Source organism: Rissa tridactyla, chromosome 10 (genome assembly GCF_028500815.1).
Source record: "Rissa tridactyla isolate bRisTri1 chromosome 10, bRisTri1.patW.cur.20221130, whole genome shotgun sequence".
Taxonomy (NCBI): domain Eukaryota; kingdom Metazoa; phylum Chordata; class Aves; order Charadriiformes; family Laridae; genus Rissa; species Rissa tridactyla.
In genome coordinates, this window is record NC_071475.1 from 1279559 (window position 1) to 1297669 (window position 18111).

At 40.5% G+C, this 18111-nt stretch overlaps 1 protein-coding gene across 1 annotated transcript in view; it reads left to right on the forward strand.

The window, feature by feature from the left end:
- Positions 1 to 9306, forward strand: part of CACNA2D3 (calcium voltage-gated channel auxiliary subunit alpha2delta 3) — a 457404-nt gene extending 448098 nt beyond the window's left edge. Inside the window, exons 35-37 of the mRNA XM_054215897.1 lie at positions 7208 to 7320; positions 8025 to 8107; positions 8971 to 9306. Coding sequence (XP_054071872.1) covers positions 7208 to 7320; positions 8025 to 8107; positions 8971 to 9063 — 289 coding nt within the window. The 3' untranslated portion in view covers positions 9064 to 9306. The remainder of the gene's footprint in view (positions 1 to 7207; positions 7321 to 8024; positions 8108 to 8970) is intronic.
- Positions 9307 to 18111: the final 8805 nt, after the last annotated feature.

The following is an 18111-nucleotide window of genomic DNA, read 5'->3' on the forward strand; positions in this document are numbered from 1 at the left end:
CTTCATTAATACAGGTTTGCGCTCAAAAAATACGCTGAAAGGCCCGGGGGGAAATGGCTGAGTTTACAGAGATGCTCAAGCATCAGAGTGCCCGGTGGGGCTGTCTGAGTCGAGGGCCATGGAAATTCAGACTGCTCTTCCACGTCTTTGGGCCTGTGTTTAGGCGGCCACTTTGAAAATACTGCCCTACGTTTATTTCAGTTCAAACTACTCACAGTAAAATTTTTCCATGCTTTGTAGGATTCGTCTGCATGGGCAAAACGGCTGGTAGCTAAAAGATCTTTTCTGTTGCCCCCTAAAATGATTGATAGGATTAAGTATGTGCAGGAGGGACGTGTGCTAAGCCAACAATCGGATATTATTCTAGTCATAGTTTGAACATAAGTCCCACAGTCATCACTAACGTTAAACAATAGTATTAAAGTGTTCCTATGGTCATTAGAGAAACAAATGAAAAATACACATATGGATTTTTTTCCCCTCTTGCATCAGGCTGTTAAAGCTCCTGAACATGAAATTAAAGATGAATCTGAACAGCCATTTAAATGTTTATAGGATTAAAATCCCGCCTAAGCCATGTGTTTGTCATGACCACATACTCCGCTGCATAGCACAGATACAACAGCAGCGTATTAAGTAAGATTAAAAAATGTATATTGTTTGCAAAAATGCACCATACGGATCAATAATTCTTACTTATGAAAAAGTGTGTTTTAAAACAATGCACAATAATGCAGTATTTCTGAGAGAAAACAGGAATTAAGTTTTAGCTGGAAACACACAGCATTGTTTTTAAGCAAGTTAAATTGCTGGTGCTGTGCTCAAATCATCCTCGACTTAGGAAGAAATATCTTCCATGCTGAAGGACAATGGGAAGATATTTTCCCTAAATTTTTTGGTTCCTCAAGTGTAGTCTTACCCTCTAAGTGTCTTCAGAGTTCCATGCTGCTCGTCATTCGTCTTGTTCCCTCAGACACTTTGCCACCTTTGCGACTGTCTGAAGACAGACGGGGGAAATGAGCCCGATAATCGGAGATTTCTGTGCTATTAGGAGGTTTATTACCGTTCTCGGTTGTTGAAGCAAGAGGTGTAGCGGTGGCAGTGCCCACCAGCTAACGGCAGCATGGTTGTAAGCCAGGACAAGGAAAACAGTTCAGTGCGAGTGACCGACAAATGGTGGTAATTGGGGTGCTCGGTCTGAGCAGTCCGATAAGCGGCTGCGTCCCCTCCGCACGCGTGGCCGCCCGCAGTCCCAGCCACGCTGTGCTGCATTCAGCGCGGGTCCTTCAGGTTGGAGGCGCCTGGGGCTACGTAGGCGGCTGCTTATTGGTAGGGAAACCTCAGGTGTGTGTGCGGTTTGTATCCTGTCCAAAACTTAACATCAGTGGACGAGGACATGGATTATCTCTCCTGCATGGAATTACAGAGACTAAGCTGTTCAAGAGTAACATTGATTTCCTTTAATAGCAGATGTTATAGTCAAATAGCAGAGAGTAAACAACTTAAAGGTTAAGTTTGCTTAGCTGGACAAGACACATCTCTTGCATGTTTGAAATTGAATTACCGTAGCTTTGCCTGTTACGGATCCAGCTACGGTAGGAAAGGGAAGTGAAGCCAGCAGCGTTTCAGAGACATGACGTTAAGCCTGCCACACACGGATTTTGCACCTTATGATTCAGGTAGTTGTAGTGAAGCAACGATCTGCAGTGAAGCAAGGAATAAGGGACTTACAGGGTCTAGCCCTGCCTTGCGACTGCTGTGCCGGTGTTCATCAACGCGGGAGATGCTCTGAAATTCCTAAGGGGACAGACTGCGAAGGCCCCACAACAAAGCCACCTGCTGCAGCAACTGGTAACCTTCTTCCCTCTGTCCCCTTCCCAGAGGGCAACGACACCGCTTGTCCTGTCATCCCTGCCCTTTCCCCCTGTCTTGGAACATCTCCCTCCTTTCCAGGGAGGGTTGTCCCTCTCCCACTTGCCTTACTGATACTTTGCCACCCCAGAAGTTCGGAGGCTGGAAGATGAAAGGAAGAGAAAGAAGCACACGATGTGGAAAGAGGATACTGCAGCAAGGGTGGTGTCAGCTCAGTCCCTGCTCCTCACTGCCCTGAGTATATTTTCTAATTATTCCTCCTTACAGGAGAAAGTAATTCTTATAATAAGGAAAAGAGCTGAATTTTTTGAAATTAGGTTGGTTTTTGTGGTTGGTTTTTTTAGACATTTGCTGTGGAAAAAATTATTATGATAACAGTAAAATATATATTATAAATATATGAAAACTTAGAAGCAAAAGGAAAAGATTCAAATTGGAAAAAAAAAAAAAAGACAAAACCAACCGGGTTTGAATGTAGAGTGTGGGTCTCTTAGAACAGGTGCTGTCGTCTGCACTTTGCTCTCGGCACCGCATTTCACCCCGTTCAGGATACGTTTCTCTGCAGGATCACTACTCAGCCCGTGGAGAGAGAGACAGACCCTCCTGCGGAGGATGATTCACATCACCGAAGCCAAGCTCCTGCTCCGAATTATCCCTGAATAGCCCGTGTCTCTGCAGGTGCTCTGTTCAGAGTGGGAGGTGATTACCCTCCTAACGAAAGGCCGCGCATAAAGGCAGCTGGTGGGGCTGCTCTCCAAGATTTCTGTTGCAGCCCTATATGATGCTTCCCAAATTCTAGGCTATCTTGAGAAATTAGAAAGAACTGGTTCTCTGTGGGAAGTCATTTAGCTGGCAGACACACATTGAAAGCGTGCTTTCTTATCGTGCCTTCCTAAGCCCGACTTTAGCAAATATAATTATGAACGCAGCAGTACTCGAATTTCAAGTCTTTTCCTGTTTCATTCCACAATGAAAAAATAATTTTCAAGGAACAGATTAATAAATATTTGCACTTTTGAGCAAATAATTACTATTTCCAAGTAAAATGTGAAGCTGTGGGGTTTTTTTCCAAAACAATTTGTATGATATTTTTGTAGATGTTTTTATATGGGCCAATACAGAAATAGGTCAGAAAGAAACAGATAAAGTGTGTGCAATGTGAGAAAAGCGTTGTGTAAGGCTCTGACTCGAGATACAGACTTTCTTGCCGATTTACTCTTTGTTCTTAATTTTTCTTCATTAACAAAATAGCTTGGCATGACTAAATTTTCTTCCTCCTTCTCTCTCTACACCTTTCAACTATTAAATTTCTTCCTTCCTCACCTTTCCAGCAAAGTGAAGAAGCAGTTTGTGTTCAGGTCTGTTTTAAGCCTCTGAACCTGCACATCAAATAAACCAAACTAGTTCCTCAGCGGATGAAAGATGGGGGAGAAATTATTAGTAAGGTTCTTACAGACTCAGTGTGGCTTCAACATAACAGGAACGCTAACCATTTATTCCGTTTTACGTGTGGAGACACAGGCAAGGCTTTTTCTGGGCTGTCCCTGTCAAATCCTGGTGATGACACTGGTGTAAAGGAAGAAGGTTTAAATCAAAAGATTTACATTACTTAATACAAGAAGAGCTTTACCTTTTAAACGTGTAATGTTTTGCATAAAGATTAAACATAGGCTATTAGACACAGACTTTCTTTTGATTGTTAAACCAGTAATAAACCCCCTTACCCTGTCCCTGAGATTTGGCTCCCTTATCGCCAGTGACACAAATGCCAGCAGGTGTCCAGAAATGCCTATTGTAACGTACGCTTTACAGACTCACAGTGGAGCTCACTTAAACGACAAAACCATTTTGATTACTTTGTCAGCAACTTACTTTAGTTCCCGCTGCGGCCATGGGGGCTGTTTTGCTAGAGCTTTTTCTCCCTTGCAACAGAATCTTGGTGCACGCCAGGAAAATTTTTGGTGGAACGCTTCAGTGTTTGAAAGCTTCGTTCTGACTGTGTTTATGCACCCCTTGTTTTCTGTGAATGTTCAGTTCCTGAGACTTACCGGCATGAACGTTCACTCAAAATGAATTTCAAAGACGCGTGTGCACGTCACCGTGGAAACTGCAAGTGGAGCTCAAGCAGAAGACGCTGCTGGGATGACCGTGTGCTTCATCCAGTGTGGGCACGGGGGCAGCGCCGGGTGAATTACCTGAACAGGCACGGAGCAACTGCAGGGCTTGTGACTGGCGGAAACTTCTTTGCCGTTGATCTAGCGAGGGAAGGAACGCCTCGTGACGGCGAAATGATCTTGAATTGCAGCAGCTGAAAGAAGTACAATTTGCTTGGGCACATTCTATTAATAGAAAAGAAAGCTAAATTGGACATCAATGTTTTTCACCCTTAATAATTTGCTCTACTCAGTCTCTGTCTTCAATCCTCTGTCTTCGCTTGCTGATATGTTAATCCTTTGCCTGTGACCTCACAAGCCAGTGACCGGTGAGGACATACACTTGGCTTTACAACTTCATTTCAGGATTACGTTTGAGAATTGCGAAAGGGAAAATATTCATTTACTGCCTGTGGAAGATAACATTTTCTTTTAGATGTACTTTCAGTATGGTAGAGGAGAAGCTAGTTGTTCCGCTTTGCAAGATGTTAGTTAAGATATTATTGTGCACCGTGGAAAAAAACGCTGCAGTGAGCCAAAAGTTTCATCTTTTTATGGCTCTTTAGATGACAGTCCCATGTTCTGTGGCAGTCATCATAAGGTTAGATACTTCACGAACATCTGTAATAGATAAAGAGACTGTAGATGTGTAAAAATAGTCACAGTTTGGTAAACCGAACCAGTGTAATTACTTGATATCTTTCATATAATTCCTAAAGTAGAAAAACTTTTTGACTTAACCTAATATATTGTTTTTTGCAGTTCCTTTAATTCATAATTTCCATCAATCCATGCGTATATTGCATTCCCCAAATTACCAGGTCTAGCAAAATTTTCCGTATCACTTAAGTCCTACAAACCTTTGTAGGTTTTGACTTTATTTTCTGAGAAGCCATATAGTAATTTACCCAGCATCATAGTTCTGCAGTGGAAATTTTTGTCTGGGTTAAAGTGCTTTCTTTTTTTCATTTCGGCTACTGAAGTGATAGGAAAAGCTCCCAAATCTTTTTTACTTGTTTGGTTGGTTTTTTTTCACCCTCTCTTCTTTGGGGAAGCAATAGCCTGCACTGGACAGCCCTTATGCCACCCCAGAGAAATGGGTGAAAGAAGAAACGAAATGGGAAATGTGCCCACCTTTCATGAAATGGCACCTTTAGCCCTGGCTCTGTGGTACAGGTTTTCTCCCAGGCTTCAGCATTCCCGTGCCCAGTGGTGGGCAACCCCCCACCATCCGGGGGGTTGGACTAGATGATCTCCAGAGTCCCTTCCACCCCTAGGGTTCTGTCGTTCACCTGGGGGTCACAAAAGGACCTGGAGTCAGGCACACCACAGGCACAACCGAAGAGTGATTAGTCCCTTCTCATCAAAGAGAGGAACGAATCATTTAGCATACGGTTAATTGTTACAACACTTTATGCCCTTTGGGTCCTTTTTTGAGCTAGTTTTAAAGGTACAATAAATACAAGTTTCAGACTGCACAAAATCCAAATTGTGCCACTTTGTGGGAATAAAATTAGTATTTTTTTCTATCCTTTATGGTTTGATTTATTCATAACTCTTTTGAGAAATTTTTGCAGTACAATTTTGGTGTAATTGTCTGTTAAAGATTTTCCCCTCCTTTCCTTTTATTGGCCCCATTTCTCCCACACACAAATCCACAAAGCCACAGATGCTCCATTACAATGATGTCAGTCTTGCTACACGCTCCAGCTGTTTGGTAGGTACATTTATAAAGTTCAGCCTTTTACATTATGCCATAAATGTATATTTCATGTATAAACATAAAGCTAACATATTGCAGATCACTCTAAGTGTAATTCTAATGGAGGCTCAGTAAGTTTAAAAAATACTGAAAAGTGTTTAATCTTTCCGTTGGCCACATTTTTATAGTCGGTTTTCCAAATTTTTTTCTCTGAAGCTAGGTTTGAATAATTCCCTGCCCCCTCCGCTATTTCATCTTCTGTGATCTTTGGAAAAAGCAGGGAGTTATTTTAGTAAGACAATATGTATTTTAAATAAAGATGTCTGAGGAAAAATATGTTTCTCTCCACATCTTCGTGGTGCTCAAACCCTCACTTAATGTTCTGTACATTTACCAGCATACCACATTGAAAAACACCTCGTCCCTGCAATTGCCAGATTCCAATGATATTCGATACGGCAGATATTCTGTTGATACAATATATAAATTCGGACAGATTTAAAAAAAAAATATTGAGAATTGGGTCTGAGCCTTAAAGCCTTTCTTTGTATCGTGTCCTGAATTTCAAAGAAAAGGATAAACAGTGCCTGTTTGGCTCTGCCTCCTCCCCCTTTGCTCTTTGATATGTGCTTAAGAGTTCAGCTCATTGTAACTAATGGGGATCGTTGAATAGTGCCCACAGGATCCTTCCCTGGTCTCCCCTGGGTGCTTTCCTTCTTACAAGCAATGTCTTTATTTCTCACTCTCCCTTTGAGTTGCCTACTTTGTCTTAATTTGAATGTGGTGCTGAGTTATCACCATATTTGTACCATATAGTCGTCATTATTCTAAAATAAATCTCCTCGCTTAGGAAGATTTTGAGGCTTAATCTCTGTTTTGTTGGCTCAGTAATAAAATGACTCTCAAGAGGACAGATGAAAGCTGAGATCTTTCTCAGTAGTTCATGTTGCTTCAAGCGAGACCCAGGGTGAATAAAGCCCCTAATGTGATTGCAGTGGCGAAAGTTAGGGACCGTGAGTTACCGCTACGTGGTTGCAGAAGAACCGTCATTATTTTTGCAGATCCGTTTCATGTGTACTTAAAAATTCCAGATCATAAGTACGTAGCTAGGTAGAGCAATAGTAGAGCAGAGATTCAGTATGGAAGTCTGGAAAAGAAAAATCTGATAAACTCCTTGGCACTTCCACTGTGTCCCGGTCTCCACGGTAGTGGCAGTACAAGCCTGTCCGTTCTGCCTCCCCTGCGTGAGGTACATCTCAGAAGGGACGGCCCTACTCTGTGAACTGAGGGAAGCATTGCCCAAGGCCCTCTACTTCTACAAGGCGTGGAGAGATAGTGTGATATATAAAGTCAATAATATTTGTCACTGTACTACAGGTGTTGTTGACAAGTTCAAAAAACCCTGACGGAACCTGTTGCTCAGAGACACAGATAATGTCACCGTTATTTGATTTTTTTAATTTTTTTTTTTATTTTGCAGGTCTTTTGTTATCCAGCAAATCCCAAGCAGCAATCTGTTCATGGTGGTAGTAGATAACGAATGCTTCTGTGATTCTGTCCCACCGATTACCATGGCACCTATAGAAATAAGGTATATCCTTTTATTTACAAAGTTCTTAGAGAGGAGGCATTCTTACTTATTTTCAAGGAGAATTCACTGGTTTTTTGGCCTTTTTTTTTTTTTTTTTTGAAAAGCCAACACAAAATAAGCACAGACATGTATGTACATCTTTAAGTATCATAAGGTCATGGTCATCTTTAGGCAGCTGAACATCTTTCAGATTAGGCCCTAAGTATGTAACTTCCTTGTAAGAATGAAGGTCCTGATATTGGAACTTATAAAACTCCTTACAATGCAGTTATCTGTTTTTTATTTTAGGGTTGGACTGGGGTACTGAAAATGTTTCAGAATCACGCTTTCCAAAAATACCAAAATGTAGCAAATTAAATGTCACTTGATTTTTAGTTGCCCCAGTTTTTATGTTGCGGTATTCTGTAGTTCAGGATTTGTTTTCTCACGTAAGATGGAATTTACCCAAAGCAGCCCGCAGCGTGCCTCTATGGCAGACTTATCACAGAAGGGGAGGTTAGCAGTGTAAGTGCAAACGGTGCTCTCTAAGCTATGGATCACCGAGGAGAACGCACTGGAATTACCTTCCTTTTCTTGTGTTGACGGCTCGTATCACCTTGGGTTTTTGATGGAGAGGAAGGAAGGAGCTGAAAGATTTTTCGCTATATTCATTTCAAAACACATAAAAATGCAATGCTCAGAACATCTCTCCTTAACTACCTTGTACATAATGAATCCCTTAAATGTGAACGTTTGAAATCTCAGAAGATAAGAAGACGCCCAGAATCTTGTCATGGATTTCACCCTGAAGTAAGTTTCTATCTACTTTTCCTTTCTTTTGGACTCTGGTAGATGTGTTATTTCTTTGAAAAAAAAATAAAAATAGGTAAACTGTCGTCTAAGATGAAATATCAGGTAATGTTCTGAACACTTAGAACAGCGTAGTAAGGGAAGTGCTGCAAATAATCTCTTTAGTAATTCTGTAGACATTGTCTTGACTTGCTGCTTTTGTAGACTGTTTTGTATCATATAAGAGAACGTTGTAGGATGTGAGCACAAACTGGCAGCCAGGAATATCTGAGAACTTACTCTGGCGCAAGCACTGACCACAAGATTCCTCATTGGAGATGGTTGGGAACCTTGTGCTGTTACTGGTTTTTTCAGTAACTAGCTTCAGTATCTCAGCTGTCGTGCTGTAGTCATTATGTTTACACATAATATTGCTTGGGAGGCATCAATACGCATATTTACTACTCTGTGTTCTGCGTAGTACTCTTATTTGTACAGTGCCAAGGAGATCTGATAGAGACCGGCATGTGATTACAGTGGCTTGTACAGCACATGTTCATAGACGTCCGTTTTACTCTGGAGTAACTTCATTTCATGCCTTCGACGGTGTAATGCAATGTATAATGAAACCTAAAATATGGCATGGAAGGGATTGCGTAATGCTTGTTGACCACACTCACTTTCAATCTACAATCTAAACTTGTTCACGTGAAAACGTGTACCTGTATTACTTCCTGCCTGTCTTTAGTTCATGGGTTTTGTTGTTGGCACCAATCCTCTTCTGCCTGCGTAGTTTGGTAAAGAATCATGTATCACAATTGAGTGTGATGGCTTGTATTTATTTTCCTTTCCTTTTTTTTTTTTTTTTTTTTTTTTTACTTTAGGAAAATGCAAGAGAATGTGGTGGTGTCTCAGGCCTTAGTGCTAAACCTCCTCTTGTTCTTCTTCCTCTGCTATTGACGATTTTCTCAAGGTGACATTGACTGATGTGTTCAATTGGCATGCTAATACATGGATAAACTGTGAACCTGGAAATGGTGCAACATAGAGGACATGAAATATAGTCAGAGCATCAGCATTTCATGATTTTACACTGTTGGTGATATAAATTCTTAAAGATATGTTGAAAAAAGATTTATCTTTTTACGTTGCAAGTCATGCAGATGTGAATTTGGCATATGGTAGTCATGATTCATCAAAAAAGGACTTGGTAGATAGAGGTGACCATTGCTTTGTCCCATTGAAAACAATTTAAAACTGTGTACTTTTTTCAATAAAGTATATTAAAATCACAGTTTCAGTGTATTTTAAGTATGAGAATATATTTGTTCCATTAATTAATGATGGGAAGAGAATAAAACAAATGGAAGATGTTTTATTATGCTTTTAGCCTATTTCTGGAAAGATTCAGAGACGAAAATGTGGAGCTAGCTTTTATAATAAGGCAAAACAGCTTTTATTAACAAGTCCAGGAAGCACATGTGCATGTATGAAGCTAAGCAGGTAATATGCCGTGCTGATTTATAGTGAAGGTTTGGTTTCTGGAAATAGCTATAAAACATCTCAGCCACATTTAGAAGGTGAGCCAAAACCCGATTAAAGCCTTTTCCCTAACTTGGGCAAGCTTTAGATCGATTTGGTTGCAGATGGCAAAATTAAATACTTCTAATCTGTGACAGTTTGTGGGAAGATATGTAAAATAACTGTTATAAATGGATGGTACTGTTTTGTTAGTGTTCTGCCTTATAGATGCCATGTCAGCTAGCAGAAGCTCGTTATGAGGAAGTGCATAAGCAGAGAAAGTTTGTCTTACAGCACGTCAGCAGAACTCGTTATGGTTTTCACTGAGAATTCATTGAGGCTCGCCCTCAGTGGGCAAAGATCAAGACCAATATTTTCATTCTAGGCCTTACCGTTCCTCTTTGTAAAGGAAAAGAGAAGATAAAGAAAATAAGATTTTTGAGTCTTTTAAAACCCTACACAAAGAGGGATCTTTATCCTACCCCAGTATAACGACTGTATTCCTCTTGTAATTGGGAGTAATGTTCCTGTTGTGGATATGTTTGCTGAAGATCTTGATCTTCGAAATCTGTTAATCTCTCCGTTTGTCTTTGGAGTCTTATATGAAGTAGAATACTATCAAGAGAACGACTTGACCTTCGAACAGTATAATACATTAGATGCAAAATAAAATGCCACTGTTCTAGATCTGGTGCTTGAAGATCGCAGTTTCCTGATTGGGAGTAAGTATGCTTTTAGCATTCGATAAATGTTAAGCAGGTTTGCTGTGTATCTTAGGTGAGAATAGGGAGCTAAGCCACTGAGAGGGGCTTTGTTTTGAGGAATACTATCCAGCTCATAAGAGGAAGAACTAGTAAAATAAAATTTCCACTTCAATGCTTTAATGGGTTCAAATGCGCTTGTACTTCCTCTGAAACCATACAGATCTTTGTCTGCACTCATGATTTTATTTTCCTCACCTTTTTTAGTTAGGAGTGTTTTCCTACGGACTTCTCTGTCCTTCCCTGTTGGTCTCAAAATCACTCACTGTGGGAATAATTTTCCAGCTGACGTTCAGTCGATCCGTTGTCCTAGCGCCGTGCTCTCTTTGCTAGGCTAATTGGGAATTCAGGGCTGCTTCTACACTTGGACTGACGCAGATGCCCTGCAGTTCTTTGCTTGGTTTTTCTCTGGGCACCGTTCCCCCTTACCCTCCATCATTCTCCCCAGAATTAATCTCAATACTTTATAAATAAAGTATTTTAGTTTTTAATTTAGTTTTTGAGTTTCCGGGGTGCACAACACTACAGCCTCATAATGCGTTTGTATGTCTGACGCTTGGTCTTCCTCAAGGCAACTTAAATAGGGAAATGTTTATAAACCAACAGAATCCAGGTGATTTTTCCTTGTTATTAGAAAGCGAAATGAAAAATCTTTCTCCTTAGAGCCATTGAAAAGCTCTGCATACAAATGCCTGTCCTTTCGGATGTATAAATCATCATTGCTCTTACAAAGAAAAGACATACATTAAAGGAGAAAATTTCTTTCTACTGAACTAAGATGAAAATAATAATAATTAATTGTTAATTTGGGAAGGAGGTGGACAGTTTTGTAATTAGAAAGGAGCCAGGGAGTAAAAAGAGAGATTAAAGTATGACAGTAAAAATTAATATTGTGAAAAAGATTAAAGTATGGGTATGTAAATGAGTATTGCTCCGAGAAATGTGACAGCTCATTTTCAGGCATTAAGACAAAGTTATGAAGACAGAGTGTCTTGGTGTACACAACCAAGCCGCTATGTGAAATAGAATAATCCAAGTAAGTTGCTAAGTGTAAAAACATTTTTTACGAGTTGAAATTTCTTTAGTAACGAAGGCAGCTTTTTAATTTTATATTTATTCGTGTAGAAGTTTCTGATGCAGTGTGAATTCAGGTTCATAAAGCCGGCAGTTAGGAGAAATGGAAGTGTTGCCCTGGCTTGACGTTTGTGGATCTTTGCCTGTACAGGTCCGCATACTCAGTTGAGTATGTTGGGTCGCTGACATTCGTGTCGTTTTTTCAGAATTTCCGACATCAGTCATGAGTGCATGAAACAGCTCGACAGTGGGCCAGTGATAATGCTGAGATCTCTATTTATTGGAACTAATTGGCTGCATCTTTACTGGTAAAGGGAGCGTGTCTGGGAACACCTCGTGGCGCTGAGGCCAACTGGCTGGGGGTGGTGTGCGTACGTGCTAGTGAGGTCTCTTGGTCTCCAAAACGGGATAGCGGCAGTACGAACAGCCTATGTCCGAACACACAAAGGATGATCACGAGTTTTATGGGACACAGCTAGCTGACCCAGGCGGAAAGCATGCCAAGGGGTATTCGAAACAGTTTTGCAGAAAAGCTGGTCTCATTCTAACGCACAGGAATGTTCCCGACTCTTGTTGAGTTTACCAGTCTATGTCATCGTTAGTGCTGAAACACTGAGAAAGCGTGAAGATAGCGTGGAGGGGTCTGTGCTGTCATACCGTAACCTGTGGCAGCTCACAGAAGGTGGAATTCAGTTTCATAACCTCACCAATCCTAGGGGTTACTCCTAAAAATAGCATGCAATGTCTGATGCAGTCCGATGTAGTCAATAGCAAAACACAGATGTATACGTATGCATACACGCAGCCGCATGAATGTGAACTATACGCATTTTTAATAAGCAGGAAATTCAGACATCATCTATACTTTTGATCTCCCTGAGTCTGAGGTCAAATCCAAGCAGAACCAGACACAATCTGTTTCTACACAGCAATAGGCATAGCTGAAAGCCTCAGCTTCTGCAGGGCCTGGATTTTTTTTTTTTTTTTTTTTCTTTTTTGCTCTCTTTGCTAATGGCATTGATTTTCAACTTATTAGCCCCAGCTGCCTCTTCTTCCTTTAATCTCGATACAGCAAAAGCTGTTTGGGGGCTCAGGGCTGGCCATGGGCACTCTGTTTTCTAATGGCTTTGTGTGGGAAAAGTGTCTGCCCATAACTGTCCGTGCTGCAAACGCTCCTTTAAAATCCTGTAAGCCAGAGAGCCTCGGGCAGGTCTCTGCAGCTGTGCTATCTCCTCTCGTTGTTTTTGTGACACGGAGACTGCCTGACCCGCTGCATTTTGCTGCTGGGGCCAATCCTGCAATATATATGCTAGGCGAAACAGGTGGTGGCCTAGGGCAAGGAGATATTAAAAGCAGCAGTGATCGTTGCATTGCCTAAATGGCTTCAAGAGACTGTTTTCTTCTGACAGCAAGAGCCCCAGAACAAGGCACTGGCCTGTTTCGCCCTTTGGGTTCAAAAGGCAAGATAGAAGTTTGGCTCAGAAGGTTTGCGGCTAGAAGACGCCAGTTCTTTCCGTTTGTCTCCTGAGCCCTTTATGGCCTCTGAGGACTTTGAACATCTTGGGACTTTCTGTGCCTCAGAAATTCCGACTAGTGCCAACTGTACTGTAAATAGGCATTGACAATTGGAAAGTTTTCTGCAGAAGACTGCATCAAAATCTCACAACTGTGGAAAATATTAGGTTTATTTAATTTTCCTACTTGATTATTCTTTTCCCTGAGCTGTCCAAGATACTTCCATTAGTACGTTTTCTTCTTCTTGTCCAAGTTCTTCCGCATGGTTCTGAAGGTTTCTGAAGCTAAACTTCTGAAGCTAAATACGTATGTATTTAGCTGACTTGCTGTTCCTCTGTTTTACGACAATGTACTCTCTCTGACAGGTCCAGCTCCCATGTACCTACTGAGAGAGATACGGTTCCCATGTACAGCATCTTCAGAAGATCTCACTGGAGTTTATCACAGTCCAGTCTGAAGGCAATTTTCTTCTCTCTCCTCTTTAGCCTTTGGCCATTACGCTCAGATCATTTTTCTTCCAATATAATAATATTCTTGCTATAGTTCCTTGGGAGAATTTACCTCATCTTCAAGAGCCAGTCCTGTGTTTATTCCCAAGAATACTTTTGGATCTGGATGTTATAACATGGAAATACCAAGTCGTAGTGTATTCTAGTGATGCTCTGAGTGGAAGGATATGTTTCCAACTCTTTCAGACTTTTTTTCTTTCTTCTTCCCATAATAAGTGTGGTCAACTAAGCAAATGTTATTGTTTGCAATTACAGCACAAATGATTTTAAAATTCCACAGCTCTGCCTGGTAGATGCTGTGAAGAATTTCAAAGCATGATGTGAATCTAGAAAGAACCCGTTGACTTTCATTGGACATTTCGTGGAACAAGAGGTACTTTTGCATTATGGTTGAGTTAGATCCGGGTTAAAGATGGTAAAACAAATGTATATTACCCTTCAGTAACTAGTATTAACAAAATGTATGCAGTGCATTTTAAAAAAAATATATACCTTACATAACATTCGTTAAATGCCAGATGACCGCTTAATGATCAGTTTGAAGAACGTGAAGCTTTATTTGCAGAATTAGATCTAATTGAAACTGAAATGAGTGTAAACACGGCACGCTCTTTCGTTGTGAAAGCATTGCATTCCCATGTATGGTTATGTTATATATCTAGTTACTGAGGCTTCCTCTAGTTCTCTAATTTTAAAAAAGGCACCCTTAATTAAACAGAAAAAAAGAATTAAAGGTGGTAACTAAATTTTTTTTATGATTTTCTCCTATGTCTGAAGGCGGCCTTACTTAAGAGTAGCCTGTAGAGCTGTGAACTGAACCAGCCATCCAAGCGATGAGATGCTGAAACCTTAAGAAGACAATTTCCATTTCAATAGTTTTAACAGATTTGATTGCTCATCGCTGTGGCAGAGATAACCAGGTAATTGTGTTTATGTCAAGCTACCCTCTGACACCTCACCGGGTGTCAAAAGCTCCCGTTTGTTCTCTGCTCTGCTGCTAACAGTTTCTGGCAGCACGTGGGGCGCCTTGTTGATGCAGCGGTTTATAGGTAATTCACCCAAAATTGACAAAATAGGGTTGAAAAAAAAATCAATGTAGTACCAAGATAAGTGGCACGAAAGCTACTGTGTTCCCTGTGATATTTTTATTATTAACGGAAAGTTCTTTGTTATCTTTACATTAAACGGAACGGAGGCTGAGTTTCCAGTCGCCGTGTCAGAGTGCTGCAGCATCCGAGGGGCTTGTCGGAGAGTCGAGCTCCAGTTCGTTCAAGTAGCGCGGAGTTTGGTTATCTCTTACTGGAATTCTTTTATCAAAAGGTTGTAAGGAGTTGACAGCTAGTAGGGCCTCTGTAAGATCAAACCTGAAAGCTGGCTTTTTTGTTCCAGATGCGGTCTTGAACTGCACTTATATGTGTTTAAAGCAGCCTTGTAAGAAAAGGTTGCACTTGACAATTCGGAGTCAAATTTGAACCTTAACACCAGAAGTTCAAGTGGTTAATGCTGGGTTTGTTTGACTGTGTTAGGATTCAGTTTGCAGCTTTAGCACGCTGGGTATTTCACTTGCAGGAGAAAGGGAAGATCAGGTTTCAGCTCATGGCAAGAAGTGTTTTGAATCAGCTATTGAAATGTCTTAGGCAGAGTGCTAAACGTTTAGTAGGGAAAGCTAGTCGGGACTCGTTGGAATAGCTGAACTAATCGAGAATGCTTTTGGCAGACATGCAAATGTGCAGATGGCTCCTGAGACAGGAAATAAAGAATTGTTTTGTTTCGTTTCTTTGTTAGTGTTCTGGCACTGGTCAGTTGGGTTTAGCTGGAAAATGAAAGATTATTTTTCTTTTGCCCATGTTTGTGGGGAAAAAAATAGAATTAATTTGTAAGCAGCCAGCTGCGTTCCTAGATCTTCTAATACCGCCTCTGAGGCATTACTGTGATATGTGCAATAGTTAAGATAGAATCCCAAGTTCCTGTCAATATTTTATTATCAGTTACAGTTAATGAAGCTGTTTAGGTACATCTGTTTCATGTCTACGGATGTGAGTGAAATATTTAGGGAAAAAAAATGTACTTGCATTGCTAGTTTCTAAGCATCAAAACCAAAAACAGAGCCACAATTAATTTGTAATTTCATTATCTCTAACGGACTTGAAAAAGCAGGACGCAAAACCTAGTGATAAAAACTCTAATGGAGGCTTGTGATTTCCCGTCATCAGATCTCTGTGGGTTTCAGAAAGGCATTTTCTTTTAAAGCAGACGTTCTTCCTACCATTTCTTCTTCGGTCTTTCAAAGTCCAAACCCAGATAATTTCAGGAACTCCCAGGAAATCTGTCTTCTGGAGAAACAGTGAACAAAGAGTATTTCGAACTCGACTTAAAACCTGAAGTTAATGTGATACACTTAAATTCATACAAGTAGGGCCTCAATAAGGGATATCTAGTTAATATCCTTTAGGTCCGCTAGTAATGATATAAGCAGAGATCTCTGTAGGAAGATAAATATTCTGTGAGATATAGGAAGGTCAAGAATTGTTATTTTCCACTGATAAAACTTTTCTTGGCAGAAAACTGCCAGATTTTATTTAAAAGAAAAAACTTTAAAACCTTGGGTTTATGGGAACTTAGAGAGGCATTGTTTAAGTCCATTTCTTAACCATGAAATCCTTTTGACATATGGCAGTCATTATGTATTTGCATCTGTCTATCTTGAAAGATTTTTTCCTAATAGAAGATACTTAGAAGTTTCACATTTAACATATTTTTCAATAAACACTTGAGAACTTCTTAACAGTAAACAATGATCTTAAACTGCCTTGCCAAGCATGTAAATGATCTACAACTCCTAATGCACCAAAGATTGCTGCATATTTTCAGCTCTGCATTTGGGACCTCTAGGCAATGCTGTTTCAGATTAGGACAAACCATGAATTTCTTAACTGTTTCACTTGAGAGAAGAAGGCTTTATCCTTCTGATATTCATGGCAGAAAACCTGGAAATTTGTCCTGCCCATTCCTTTCCAAGTACAGCAACCCTATCTTCATTAGCGTCTGACAGATTTAAGATTAGTGGAGGATACCCTGTTGCAAAAAAATGAAATCCTCTATGAGCAAAACAAACAGGAAAATACATCTGCTTTATACAGCTTTCCCTGCCTGTCCAGCTTTTGCCTGTCTTACACGAGAAGAAAAGTCCCTTGTAACATGACAGGCGTAGAAAGGAAAGATTATGGCCTCTTGAAAGGGAAGAATGACACATTTTTCCTCCTGTCGTGTTGTAACAGTCAAAAGAAATATCTGTGCCACGTTCTTGGAAATACTCTTGCTTTCATGTAGACCTACTGGGAAAACTGCCTTTGAACAGGTAGGGCATCTAAGATTCAGCTTTTTTAGGTGTTAGAGAGAGAAATGACATTTTGTTTAGACAGCGTTTTCATGGGTTTGGTATAAAGCAGTTTTTATGCGAAGGGACACAACTGTGTATTATTAGAGGCCGTGCCTCAGTGCCAACTTGCAGAAAAGGCAACTCGGTGCATGCGCGTGTGTGTGACGAGCAAGGCATCTTACGAGAAGCTTCGTTTGCTGTCCGTGAATGAGCAGCAGCACAGACAGCACAGACTCAAGGCTGAAGCAGCTGAAGACAAGGGAACAGGGGAGGGAAGCTGGCTCCCAGTAAATTTTGCAAAACAGAAGAACAAAAAGGCAAGCTGCCCACGGAGCGAGGTTTGGTCTTGGTTCAGCAGAGGGTTCCTCTTGAATTCGTCTCCCATGTTGGCCTCATTTTAGGGTTGGGGAGACGGAAACGCAGAGAGCTCAGGACGTGAGGCCCTGGAGATTTTGCGCTTGTGTTTCAATCAGGAAGTAAAAGTAGCCTCGCGCTTGACCTGACTGGGCTGTAAATACTTTGCCTCTGAAACGCTACGTTGATCAAATCAGGAATTAAAATTGAGGAGCCTGTTCAGTCAGTTGTGACCAAGCGATGTAAATAGATGTGAAAAGAGTTTTACCTATCAAATTTTACCTATTAAATTACAGCGTCCTGGGACAAGGTAGGATAATCATTTAAATGGACCCAGAGTAAGAAATCAAGTGAGAAATCTCATATCTTTTGCAAATGCTACTAGAGTCTTATCAATGTTTTAATAGAAATAAGAGGGTATAGGTGCAGGTATCTTTTTCCATGCCTTTATATGCTCCCAGCTAAAGTTCATTGAAGTCCTTAATCTAAAATATCTGTTATCTTAAAATCAGTGCTATAAATAAAGAAGCTGATTTGAAAAATAGTTCCTAAAGTATGTCATGTTTACGATGCTTATCAGGAGTCCCGTTTTCTCTCAAAGAAAGAAGTCTTGACCGATACCTGTGAGACGTGAAGTGTAATATCCTAAAAGTCTACTTTCTGGAAGAAGAGAATATTAAACTATTCTTAAAGCCTTAACATAGCTAGGTAACTGCGTAACATTGCAAAATACTCCCAACAAGCATCTTGGACCATTTGTTACTGAACTTCTAGAAACATGAATTCCTGTTGCCTGCATTGTCTTCTGGAAGAGATTTGCATCTCCTATAAATGGAAAAACAGGTGCTTATCAAACAGACAACGCTTTAACGTATCAGTAGAACAGGTTTGGCTTTTTTTTTTTTAATAGCT